The following is a 13,458-nucleotide window of genomic DNA, read 5'->3' as shown; positions in this document are numbered from 1 at the left end:
ATCATCTTTGACACGCTCCTCTTGATGATGTTCCCTGTGTCTTTCAAAATGCTCAAATCAAATCCAGGGCCTCATAGTTTCCCAGGCCACCATTAGATCTGTTCGGCTCTGCCTGTACCACAGAAACATACCGTTCTGCTCATTAGCCAGGTCATGTATTCTTCCACTGCTTCAAAACATGTTTTGAATAAACCTGCTAGTTATCTACCTTTTCTGTTATTTCCTACAATGAAGTTCTGGCATGAATCCTGCTTAAGGCTAATGTTTTCTCCATTCCCTAGGCTTTCTAACTTCTTGATAACATTATCTAATTTCCTTCAGCATTTCTTTCAGAATAGTCCCATGGCTTTCAAGGTAACAGCTCTTGTTCACCTCAGTGAAAATAAAGCCAAGCTGATCTTTTTAAGTTTTAATTTTAAAACCAAGAAGGTCCTAGGTAGTTCATATGCCTGTACTGAATTCTTCTCACTTTCTTAAATCCTCTCTGAGGCATCTGCACAAAACTGTATCACAACCTTGATTACATTTTTTATTATTTCTTTCCTTAGTATTTTCGTACACTCGATTTTATCTGCTAGCTTGTCAAGTGATCTTTGCAACAGACTACCCTTTTCATCTGCATCAGATGGTGTATTAGAGCCATACCTTCACAAAGTTCAGAGACATCTCAGTTCAGATTAGTAAATTGTCATCTCCTGGCAGTGGCCACAGGAACTCTGTCCCTGCTGATAAAGTGAGGGTTATCAGCAAACTTTGATAGCCTTGGGTGGGTGTTGGTGACTAATCTGCAATGTCTGACATGGGATAGGCAGATCTGTTCTTTGTGGTCAAACTGATTTTGGAAATGAGGTCCCAGGGGATGGCTATGAGCATTTACTCATCCTTGTCCAGTAGGTCCCTCCCTCTAACTGATAACGCTGAGTTGATTTATTTTGCAGCTGGTATGGACTTCTTCTCACAGCTTGCAAGAGTAGGAGTCAGTTTTGCTTGGATGATTGACAGCTGGTGTAAATTCAATCCAGTTAAGAAGAAGGTGCTGCAGACTGGGCCAACAATAACAGTTTTGAGAACTCTTGAAATAGCTTAGGTAACCCTCATTAATCGCTAAGGTGTAGTTGCTGCTGGTGGCCTGGGATTTATGAGTCACTGCAGATAGCCTGAGCAGCACAGAAACGGTGGTTGTTGAGCACTGATCACCACCTGCCAGACAGGGAAAATTTCACCCTGCGTCCTTGCAGCAGTCCTACACTGACCATGGCCACAGCCACCTCATAGCCCCAAGCATCTCTGGAGCTTGGTCTGAAGACTGCTTCAGACAGACAACTCAGCCACTGTATGACTATGATGTTGATTAATTTTTTTTTTTTTAAATAATTTTAGGTAGTTATACTTTGCATTTGCTCTGTTTATTTTATGGAAAAATACAGCTGAGGGAAAATACATGAAGTTCATTATTATTTCATCTGAAACGTACATTCTTCTGTACAAACATCCCCCACAGCTATCCAGTCTGGGTTGAATACTAGCATTGGATAGACACATCTCACCTAAGGAAGAAGCGTAGGGGTAGATATTTCATTCAGTTTGAAGTAAGGCACAAGCAGCAAGGGGCGAGGAGGTCAGAAGATTCTGCCTACAAGCTGTAGCACCACAGATTTCAGTGTGGTTTTAAAGCAGAAGATTTCTTGAAACAAAACAAAAAAGGTCATAAAGTATTTTAACATAGTGTGAGCCTAACTTAGCATATTTTAGTTGAATTCTGTGTAATCCCCTCTCCCAACACTTCTACTTTATTCCTTTCATATCCTTTTTCATTTCCTGTTTTTCTTTTTTTTTATTTATGCCATTTTCTTATCAAATTGTTCTCCTGATTATAGAGCATATTAAATTTTATTAATTAATTCTGTCCCATTGTCTAGCTTTTAATTTCAAATCTCAAGGATTCATCTCTTCTGTCACTGCCTTTACATATTTTCAGATTCCTTCAGAATTTCCATTTTCTACCTGCTTTTGTTGTCTCTTTGTTTAAGCACACTGCTGATTTTCACTTCCCTCCTAAGAGCAAATATGTTTTCTTGCACAAAAGATGACCTCTGCTAAATTTATAATTTTTATCTTGCATCGTCTTCTATTTTCAGATATCAAAAAGACTCTTTTTCAATTACATTAACTGATGTCATTATTTTATTAGGATTTAATCCTTCAAATATAGGATTTCAAAAGCAACAAATCATTTGTGGTTTCACCTGCATTTAGTATCCATTTTGAGGCAGCTTAAAGGGATCTAATTTTTAAAAGCCCCTTGATGGCTGGTGATTTGTCTCACTGATAATGAACTTCTGACGATTATCTCATTTCTGAGTTTCTGTCTCCATTTGGAGAGGTTTGTCTTGTATGATCCTACCTGTCATTGGTACTTCCTAATACTGTTTATTATATCAGCTAGAAATTTCCATTAAAATCCTCTGGAAAGTAGCAAGTTTGGTCCTGTGTTGGTCTTAGCATCTATGCTTCGATGTGTTATACACCCTGTCTTCCAATGGATTGTAACACAATCGTGACCTGAGAGCCCACATGCACTCCAGGAATTACCAGGAAATTTGCATAATTAAATCAGTACTGCAGGAAAAAATAATCCTCTTATCAAAACAGTTACATTCTGGGGTTTCTATTCTCTAATAAAAGATATTATAGTCTGGATTCTTCATTAGAAGTTGCTGAATTGTTTCAAACTTGTATATGAGTCTTGACTACATTTAAAATATTTTTCAGGGTGGTCTTTTGTCATTTTCCCTTCTTTTTTTTGCTCCACAGCTTTTCATCAAGGTTCTGTAACCATCAGCACCAGTCTGGGATATACATATTTTATGCCGAAAATGATGATGCAGTCACAACAAAAGAATTCACTCTGTATGTGAGAAGTAAGTGAGAAAACTATCCCTGTAAAGATATGTCAAAGTCTGGGATTTTGCCACTGGTGTAAATGGGGCTAATGTGTTACTTTTCCCTTGGTACTCCCCATTTCATTTACATAGATTTACTGTTAAAAATTGAGAAGCATAGAGCAAAAATGTGATACCAGACTACTGAAATCCAGGCATTGGGTCAGAGAATGATAACAGCTGCTTGTTGGTTGTGTTTCTTGTGTTGATCAGGGATGAAGAACAGAGAAAGTTATTAATTGTTTTCTCTTCCCCTTCAGTCTGCCATAACCAGAGAGGACAAAATATGAGAAATTAGTCATACATTGAGAAAAATAATACTACTGAAGAAAACCACAAAGCCTAGGAGCTTTGTAAAATACGGTGACTGTATTCTAACTCTACAGAGACAGAATCTGTGAGTGCTGTAGAGACCACATGAGATACACAGTGAGAGGGAACACTAATCCTCATTAGGTGTTAGCTCTCTATGATGTTTTTCTGTCATTATATTTTTTCCTAATGGCATTTGTGAGTTCATGAAGTTAGTCTGGAGACCCTTTGGTATGTGACACATGTCTTAGGTCTGCACTGCCTCCTACACCCCTCCCCACGATTTACACAAACACAGTCTTGCCTGATGCTCTCCATTATCTCAATTCCATCACGTAAGTGCAGTGTCTCACCCTTGCTCTAGGTTAAGGACCTTTATTTATTATAGATTATTTATACATGGATGCTCTGTGCACATTTTGTATGAGCCTGACACTCAGAACTGGGGCACCAGGGGACTTCCAGAGCCAAACAATTGTTCCGAGTCAGAAAAGCAGAAATCAAGACTTCTAATTTCACATCACTGTTTTGATGTGTGCCTTGCCCACACTGCCATCCCACAGAACCAAGGCATGGGACTAGAGGAAGGAGAAGCACCGAGAGCTGCACTCTCACAGTGGCATGTGGGTGGGTTATTTTGAAAACACAGAAATAAATCTTTCTCTCAGCAGATGTAGCATTGCCACATAAATGTAAAGGTTTTGGTCACTAATGTGCTCACAGGAGCTCTCTTGTATTGTCTTGTTGCAGGAAAGCCTGCAGTAACGATGCAGTCGTTGTTCAACCAGATCTCCTGCATCGCTGTCAGTTACCCTGCCTCGTCCTGGGTTTGGAGGAACTGTCCCAAACTGAACTCATCCAAGTAAATAATTTTCCCTCTTTCTTATTCATTGCAAAGAGCACATCCAAGCTATCTTTGGTTAAATGAAGACTGGCCTGTAAGAAACTAAGCATAAAATGCACCCTTGACCATTTGTACAAGGGGACAGATTGGCCCACTCCAGAGGAACTGGATCACCAAAACTAGGGAAAGTTTTCCATTTAAACAAACAGGCACTTACAAAGTCCAATCTAAGTTTTTCTCTTGGCCAGTCAAACTTACAGGACATCTTGGGAATATAATGGTTAATGTGGGCTTGATTCATTGGTTAAGCTTTGGTTAGTACAGCTGTTACAGTGTATTCTACCAAATAGGCAGTAAAGTCACTGAGAGATTTCCAGTAAAGTTAGTGAGAGTGTTTCCATTTCCTTTGTTTATTTAGGATAATGAGTCAGGCTCTAAAATTTCAAGAGATGCTGAAACAGCTTTTAATTGTTTTATGACCTCTGCAGTTTTTATTTTAGATATGCCAAAGAATTAATAATCCCACAGTGGAGAACAGTGCTAGGTCAAATTACATTCTGGAAGACTGTGGATAAAGCTCTAAGTATTTTAACTAGATAGAATTATTTAGACCATTTTCTCATCCATGCCTCTCAAAAAGTCCTTCTGACATCAATCTGTATGTGCAGAAACGAAAGAGGAAAAAAAACGTCCGGCTAGTGAGTTTAAAACACTCCTTAAAACATCCTTCTGGAAAGAAAATGTTGTGATAATTCTTTTTTTGGGAAATTCCACATGTGGAAGTTAGTACTCAGTGTAGAGTTGAATAAATTTTATTTATTTATTTACTCACTCACTTACTGACGAAGACAGTAAATTAGTTAATAAGTTGATGAATGATAGAAAAGCTAAAAATCAAAATTATATGTGTATGGGTTTCCTTTCACTTAACATTCCCTTTTTCTACATATCAGGTCTTAAATAAGTCATTAATACAGTGTGGTTGCTCTCCACTTTGAGTGAGAGAAACTTCGTGGTTGAAATAATGTATCTTCAGGGAAACAGAACTTCTACTGTGGGTTCATTTCGCATTTATTGTTTTAGTAGCTGCTCATTTGGAGTTGCTCAGTGGTTTGAGTGTTTGAGGTAGAGGAGAAACCTGTGGGAATAGATGCAGTAGAGGGGGATTCGTGTCAGCTGTGAAACTGGTGGAGGTCCTGGAGATCAGGGGGTGCAGGTGCCCTACCAGGGCAACGGTGGAGAGTGGGAGTGAGCCCAGTGTAGGGGGGTAGGGAGACAGTTCACTCCTGCTGATCCTGCCATGTCCATCACAAAAAAATAAGACTGGCAACTGCTCTGAAGCCTCATTCTAACAGTGACAAATAACAAACAACTTCTTACTCCTTCTTTCCCTTCCACTACAGACATAAGACATGTTTTGAAACATCCTACCTTTTCCCTTGGAAAATGCCACTCTAAGCCAAAAATCAAAACTGGTCTGCTTCCTTTTTCAGCTGCACAGAAGAAATCACTGAGGGGATTCACAGCTTCTTGCCAGAGCGGAGATCCTTGGGGTCGTGGATTTCAAGCAGTGCTTTAGATGTAAAGGAGACAACAACCACCTTCTCTCTTGAGTGCTGTGCAAATAATTCTGCTGGTTCAGCCTGCGCTAAAAAGAGTTTCGTTAACCTGCCAGGTACCATAACCAAGTGCTTTAGCACATGTTTTCTCAATTAAATTAGCATGGTAGAACTTAGAGTATTTTTAATCTGGCTAAACAACTGACCCTGCAACGGCATTGCAGGTAAAGCACAAGCACTGTGTGTATACAGTGTGGGAAAAGGTGGGTGAGTGAGACACTCATCCCAAAAGCTCAGAAAGTAGAAATTTCACAATAGGAGGTGCAGGATGAAGCCATGGCAATGTTGGGGTCTACTTCTTTGTTTCTTCTTGGTAATCCCTACCTGAAACCTGGAGACATCAGCTTTGGTAGCTGATGGGCATGACTGAGCTAACAGACCCATTCAAGGGACAGTCCCTGTCTGGGAAACAGGAGCAAATACTAGGGGAGAGACCTTTTTAAATTTCTGTAGGCAAATGGCAGAAGGCTAAGTGGTTTGGGAACCACTGTGTAGTCTCTCTTCTTGTAGGAGGCAGGAGAGATCCTCTCCTAGTTGAACAAGAAAGTCAATATGATTATTTGCCCATTAACTTTATGCTTTTAGCACCATATCCATCCCATAGGGCAAAATAGTTCCTTTGCAGGGAACATGCTGTGGCACCTGGGAAGTGTTTTAAAGCAGCACCGGGATTTCCTTTGTCAGGGAAAAACAAGCTGTTTGGTGTTTCTGCCTACAACTGTGACCACCATTAGAGTCTGAGCATTTATGTTGAAATTGCAGTAGAAAGTAAGCATCATGCTCTTAGAAAGTACCAGAATATGAGGACAGGTCTCATGTAACACTCATTTAACCATTGACACCTCATGGTATGGTCTTGACTTGTTAAGAGGCCCCAGCTGAGCAGCAGAGAAATGCTCCAAGCAGATTGTGTACAGTCCAGCCACTGATGATTGGTGCTTTGGCACTTAACGTATGTTGCTTGGGGAAAGGCACAGAGAGAGAGGAGGAAGACACGATGAGAAAAGGGATTGCTCATTCCTGTTTAGGCTTACAAAGTCCATTCCATGGATGACGCCAATACCTCTGTGCACTTAGATTTATTAATTGGTGTAGCATTTTTTTTTTTTTCGAGCAAGAGCAGATGCCAGAATTGCCCAGCACTTGCTGCCTCCTGCCCAGCTCCTTGCTTTGCACATGGCTCCATCTCATTCCCTGCACAGACGAGGCTTGGGCTTGAGATGACTGCTGAGTGGCAGAACTGACCAAGCCACAGTGGGTTCTTCTTGCACCTTTAGCTGTACACACAAGCTCTGATTCAGTGAGCAGTAACATGTATCTCTTAAAGTTGCAGGAGCTGTTTCTTCCCCCCCGGACAGTGCTGCATTCTATGTGTCTGTTGGATTTTTCCTTCTACTGATCGCTTTTTTGTTTGTGTTCATTTTTCATAAATACAAAAAGGTAAAAGGAAACATAAACACCTGCCCTTCCTTCTTTTACTCCTACCAGGCTGATTCCTCTTCTCTAAGACTTAATCCACTTTTTTTTTTTTATTCCAAAGCAATTTAGATATGAAAGCCAGTTGCAAATGATACAGATGATAGGCCCACTAGATAATGAGTACATCTACATCGACTTCCGAGAATTCGAATATGATCTCAAATGGGAATTTCCCAGGGAAAATCTGGAATTTGGTGAGCAATCCACAAGGCAAATCACAATGTTAGAGTAGTAGACTGTGCTATACCAACTGCAAATAATATTCGCATATTGTGTCTTGTAGGACAGGTCCTTGGTTCTGGGGCTTTTGGGAAAGTGGTGAATGCAACAGCTTATGGAATTAGCAGTGCGGGAGATTCAGTCCCGGTCGCAGTCAAAATGCTAAAAGGTATGATAAACTCTGGGTGCCTTTCACAAGCAGTGATGTATTCTGGTGGCTCCAAAGCAGAAGCAGTGTTGGAAGAAATCCCTTTATACAAATACATTTAGCAGCTACACTTCACAAATGTTTGATTTCAAAATTCTTTTAAAATGCTTCCAAAATTCTGTTTCAGTTCCGAGAAGTATTGCTGAACTGCCTTCTTCCCACACTGTGTTGCATTTCATCCTGCACGCCACAGATCTGTGTTATATGGGGATGTATGGAGCTGCTTTGCTCCAAAGAGGAAAATGCAAATTCTTAGTGCAAGTTGGCCTGTTGGTTGCTCTAATGACACTGGGGTCTTTGAAGAAACACAGAGTGGCCTTCTTAGCTAGTGATTTGCAACTGGTTATGTGCCATATGAATGCTAAGAATTGTTTTTTCTCTTAGTATTTCTGCCCAACAAAATTGACTATTTTTTTTTCTGTGCTTGGGCACACTTGAAAACACTGAAGTCCTTCCTTGCCAAGTCCAACAATGACAAATATGAATACTTTTGTTTTTCTGGAGATTTCCAGAACTTTGTTATTATTTTTACAGAAAAACCTGATGCTTCAGAAAAAGATGCTCTAATGTCTGAGCTGAAAATGATGACTCACATTGGAAGCCATGAAAATATTGTCAACTTACTAGGAGCTTGTACTGTGTCAGGTAACTCATGGAAAGGTACCAATTACAACCTTCAGACTAACAAGGACTCCTGAAAATTCATCACTGAAAGCAGTATTGAAAACATCCGAGTGATAATTAGTCACTTATTCCTAGTGCCACTGTTCCCTTCTTCACCAAAGTGCTGTCTTTCACCAACCAAACTTGCTGTTCTGTGCTGGTCCAAAATAAGAGGAAGATGAACTGAAAGCAAAGTTAAGGCCATACATGTCTACAGAAATGGGTCCTTTCTAATTGTATTTGTGTGAAGTGATACAACAGCCTGTCTATAGAAGAGGTTTCCCTATTCCAGTGGTGATGGCACTGACACAGACTAATCTGCTGAGCAGAAAGAAAGAACTTGCTGGGTGTAAAGTACTTGCGTATCCGCATCATTCTGTTCACATAAAAAAGAAAAAAAAGATATCTCATTGCTCATCAAACAGTGAAGCTGTAGAAAGAAATGGAAAAATTGCACAAGACTAGACAGGAAGGAATATGAACTGAAAGTGGCAAGATTTTATCACTAATTAATTATTGTGTGACTTGTGATATCATTGTGGCAACATACATGGATTTTCATGCCCCAGGAACTCCCTGTCTGGACAGTCCAGTAGTGAACAGGAGCAAGTGGAAAGAAGCTAGAGAAGGGAGGACAGGGGTTTACCCAGTGTTTGCCCATAACACGAATTGTAACATCCACCACTGAAAAACTTGACAGATTTTCTGCCACTGATATTTATTGAGTCAGAAAGACCGAAGAGAACAGTTAACTCTTGTTGCCTCAGTTTGCATCAACAGCAATAGTAAGCAAGGACATTTGAGGCATGAGAGGAAAGCAATAGGTTGGTGGAGGTGGCTTTATCTGATCTGAAGTTATACAAGCTGACACTGTCTTCTGGAAAATTCAGCAAGATGTGATGGTGTAGGCAGGACAGCTGCAGGGAAGACCTGCTTAATCTGGCTGGGTAGGGTGGGGACACTTCCAGACTTACCTGAGTCCTGTGTTCATAAGCATTTACATGGCTTTCTGAACTTTCACATCCATCTTGTGAGAGACTCTACAGGCTTTTCACGGTGTACTCTATCTTGCTTGACCGGTCTATTTTGGCAGAAATGTCCGTAAATTCTTGTTTGGTCTTTCTGAGCCATAAGTGGTGATGCTAGTGTAAGACTTTGCAGGAGTGATGTGTGATCCTTTTGCTCTGCTTGTGCTGGCTTGTCATGGCTTTCCTCTGAGTCTGTCTGGTCAGGAATTGGAGGTATTTTTCATTCTTGAGAAAGCTGCGTGACCAGTGCTTCATTCAAACATATCTCATTGTAAGGTCTTTACCTCCTATCCTCGCTGCAAACACACTTGGGCTTCAGGTGGTCTTCATGAAAACAAAAGGATGTTTCTAGAACATGAAGGGATGGCAGATAAATGAAAGGACATAGATCAAATGATATCAATTTATACCACCCAGATAATTAGCAGGGGTTGTCTTTTCCTTGAACTATGTATGGTTTAGACAATATGTTGTATCTTTATAACCTGTGCTGTCCTCCCCAGTGCCATTGGCATGGAGAAAGATATTTGCGTCTTCATAGCGATTTGCTGTCCACCTTGGGAGATGCACCAGAGGGAAGAATCAGCTACACAGACTTTCCAAAGGGACATTACAGTCAGTAAACATTAGCTGCCCATCACTACAGGTTATCTACCTGGGAAGCGAAGATGCTTGTGGTGTTTAATACCGATTAGTCCTGGAAGAAGATGAGGCATCATTAGGGCTTTAATGGGGAGTGTGCTATAGATAGCAGGAATTATTTATATTTTGGACTATTTCAGGACCAATCTACTTGATATTTGAATACTGTTGCTATGGTGACCTTCTGAACTACTTAAGGAGCAAGAGAGAAAAGTTTCACTGGACTCTGACAGATATTTTTAAACAGCACAACTTCAGCTTTTATCACAACATCTGCTTAGAACAAAATTCCAGGTACAGCATTTAATACTTTAATACTTTATAAAGCTACTGCCTGTTTTTAAGCTGCATTCTCAGCTGTGCTGTAAACTGGTGAAATTATTGAATTCTTGAGAATGTGCCCTCACATAATTTACTAAGCAATGCCTTAGGAGGAGCTGAGATTTGAGTCTCCTTACAGTCTTCTCACTGGGCTGCAAGAGACAAGAAATCCCTTATTTCTCTTTCCAGTTTTGAGAAGACTGGTGTCTGTACCCAGATTTTTAATAGCCATGACTGATTATGCTTTTTCACTGCAAAACAGTTCGTGTGTAGATTATGTGATCCATTGTGTGTAATCTTTGAAAATGTGCCACCCACTCCAGGGAGGGAACTCACCTGACATATGGTGTGAATATGACTTTATGCAGAGAGGATGAATTTGAGATCACACAAGGAAGTCAAAACATGAATGTGACATATGGATCGAATGGGATTGCACTGAATTCTGAGGAAGGTAAGAGATTAATTGCTTTTCTGTCTAGTAATTCTGTTATTATTCTATTTATTATAATATTGATATAACTAGACTAGATTCAGTGACACAGTAAGCTGCTTTCTATCATCTCTTTCTCTTCCCTCCTGGCAGAAATTTTGCTGGAGAAATATTCAATAACAGCTAAAACCAGAGGCCTTTGTCTCTGGTCATGCTATGCACAGCATTACTGTATGAAAATACCCTTTCCATTATTTTCTATCTGAGCAAAGGATGGAAAAGAAAGATGTTCTTTGTGATATTGTTCTTGGCAGAAATGTGTGAAAATCCTTACAACTGTCAATAGAATTAATCAGAGAATGAGGAAGCCCATGGAAAACTCAGGCTCCTGGTTATTTTTTACAGATAAAACTAAGCATGCAAGCAGACAGATGGATGAAGAAGAGGATCTTAATGTGCTCACTTTTGAAGATCTTCTTTGCTTCTCTTATCAAGTTGCCAAAGGAATGGAGTTTCTTGAGTCCAAATCGGTATGGTGAAGGGTAAGAAACAGTTTAGATAGAAAAGATGGCAAAAATGCATTGGTTTATAAAAGGCAGACTGAGGTACAGAGCCACACAGTGGCAGGCTTGAACGATGCCTCCTTCCCCAGCTTATGTTAAAGACTGAATTGCAATATTAGACATGGCCCTCAGTAAGATGAAGTGGCTGCATGCTTCTGCCTGTTCTTGCCCTGTCCTTTGCCACGACTAACTGGGGACTGTCCCACTTGCACATTCTCCAAACTGGAAAGCAGAAAGAGACAGCAATTCAGACAGCTCTGTGTGTGACAAGGGAATTATGTCCTTATGATACCAGATACTGCAGAGCATTAACCCTTCCTTTCCTTCTAAGTGCATTCACAGAGATCTCGCTGCCCGGAATATACTGGTGACTCATGGAAAAGTGGTGAAGATATGTGACTTTGGCCTTGCCAGAGACATAATGAATGACTCCAACTACATTGTCAGAGGCAATGTAAGTTCCTGAGTGCTCTCTACTTTTCGTACCATTGTAGGAATGATGAGGAACCAAGAAAGTGAAGCTTTTAATTTTCAAATTCCTCGTTAGCTTTATAGATATCTGTACAGACAGTACAGGAATTTCATTTTTTCTTGCCCTTGGGTAATTCAGATTCTTAGCTTATAATTAACCTAATCATACTAGTGCTGTAAATGAGATAGTATGCATGTCCTTCCTAAAGCATACTGAAATACATCAATAGAAAGTACTGGGAATTGTTTACTGTTAAGGACAATAATAGCATAGGGACAACGGCATATGTGTGGGCTACACCAGTTTTTCCAGCTATATGAAGAAATACTGAATGGACATCTCGATCTGAGCTACAGCCTCCGGTAGTCAAAGGAGGAAAGAGGGCTTTTCCAGGGCTGGGATAATCTCCTCCTTAAATAGTCATCTAAAATGGATAAAATGAACTGGCTCCTTAGAAGTGCCTATTTCTTTGTTTAAGGGAAATTTAAAGGGATTGCTAAGAGAGGCCCAGATTTTCAGCAAACATGAACTGATCTTACTCAAGCAGTGAGGACTACAGTGAGTCGCCTAGAAAGCCTGTGCCAAAGCATGACCTGGCCTCCTTTCCCCCTGTCTGTACAGGCTCGTTTACCAGTTAAATGGATGGCTCCTGAAAGCTTATTCAACAGGACCTACACAATGAAGAGTGATGTCTGGTCTTATGGAATATTACTATGGGAAATATTCTCTTTGGGTATGTTCTGTAATGCAAAATAATAGCATTGCTTGGTTTTGGCTTCTTCTGAATTAACATGTAATTATCCAATATTTTCCACAGGTGTAAATCCCTACCCTGGTATTCAAGTTGATACAAACTTCTACAAATTAATACAAAGTGGATTTAAAATGGACCGACCATATTATGCTACAAAAGATGTGTGAGTGTATTTTCTGAGTGATGCAGAGCATGAGAATTTATATTTAATAGTTCACAGCTTGTGTGATCATTTATTTATTGTACACAGTACTTTGCTCAAAACAGAAATTGCAAAACCTGAGATCTTCCTTTAACTCTGAAAAAGACTGCTTCATCGTGTAGGTTTCATCCTAAAGCACAAATTATCAACACTGAAGGTTGCATGTGTTTGCAAGGACTAATTTTTTTTCTATATTTAATTGCACCTTCCTTTCCCAGAGAAAGGGTGTCCCTGCACATGGCAAGCAGGTTGAAGCTAGATGATCTTTAAGGTCCCCTCCAGCTCAAACCATTCTGAGATCTATGATTCTATGACTCAAATAAATACATGCTCTTCACCTTTTTGCCTTATCTTTCTATATCTTTTCCTGTGATGCAACATGCTAAATCTGGTCACTTTCTAAAAAGTCGTTCTGTAGCCCCATGACTGGTGTCACCATTTGGATGGTGCCCCATCCAAATTCTGCATCTCCATGTCAACACTTAAGAGAGGTTGCAACACCTAACATGTTTTCTCTACCACCTCTTTGCTCTGGCAGCTATCGTGTGATGCAGTCCTGTTGGGCCCTTGACTCCAGAAAAAGACCCTCTTTCTCTTGGCTGGTTTCCTCTCTTGCCTGTCAGCTGGCTGAAGTAGAAGGAGCAGTAAGTAAACAGAGAAAGACCAAAAATATTTCTTTTTTTTCTTTCTAGTAGCCCCATATGAGCTGAGAAATAATTTTGGGGTTTCTATTCAAGTCTGCCATTGTGATATGGAG

The 13,458-nt window shown here is 40.2% G+C and overlaps 1 protein-coding gene across 2 annotated transcripts in view; it reads left to right on the top strand.

Moving 5' to 3' along the window:
• Nucleotides 1-12,666, top strand: part of FLT3 (fms related receptor tyrosine kinase 3) — a 37,447-nt gene extending 24,781 nt beyond the window's left edge. Inside the window, exons 10-22 of one of the 2 annotated variants that reach the window (XM_054066893.1) lie at nt 2,815-2,921; nt 4,005-4,116; nt 5,592-5,773; nt 7,045-7,157; nt 7,258-7,390; nt 7,480-7,584; nt 8,158-8,268; nt 10,097-10,250; nt 10,601-10,731; nt 11,116-11,240; nt 11,605-11,727; nt 12,367-12,478; nt 12,563-12,666. In XM_054066893.1, coding sequence (XP_053922868.1) covers nt 2,815-2,921; nt 4,005-4,116; nt 5,592-5,773; nt 7,045-7,157; nt 7,258-7,390; nt 7,480-7,584; nt 8,158-8,268; nt 10,097-10,250; nt 10,601-10,731; nt 11,116-11,240; nt 11,605-11,727; nt 12,367-12,478; nt 12,563-12,666 — 1,612 coding nt within the window. Of the gene's footprint in view, nt 1-2,814; nt 2,922-4,004; nt 4,117-5,591; nt 5,774-7,044; nt 7,158-7,257; nt 7,391-7,479; nt 7,585-8,157; nt 8,269-10,096; nt 10,251-10,600; nt 10,732-11,115; nt 11,253-11,604; nt 11,728-12,366; nt 12,479-12,562 lie in introns of those variants that run through there. The other variant, XM_054066901.1, reaches the window with a different exon arrangement.
• The last annotated feature ends 792 nt before the right edge of the window (nt 12,667-13,458 follow it).

This window comes from Cuculus canorus, chromosome 1 (genome assembly GCF_017976375.1).
Source record: "Cuculus canorus isolate bCucCan1 chromosome 1, bCucCan1.pri, whole genome shotgun sequence".
In the NCBI taxonomy this organism is placed as follows: domain Eukaryota; kingdom Metazoa; phylum Chordata; class Aves; order Cuculiformes; family Cuculidae; genus Cuculus; species Cuculus canorus.
Note: the sequence above shows the minus strand (reverse complement) of the source record. Positions and strands in the feature narration are given on the sequence as shown.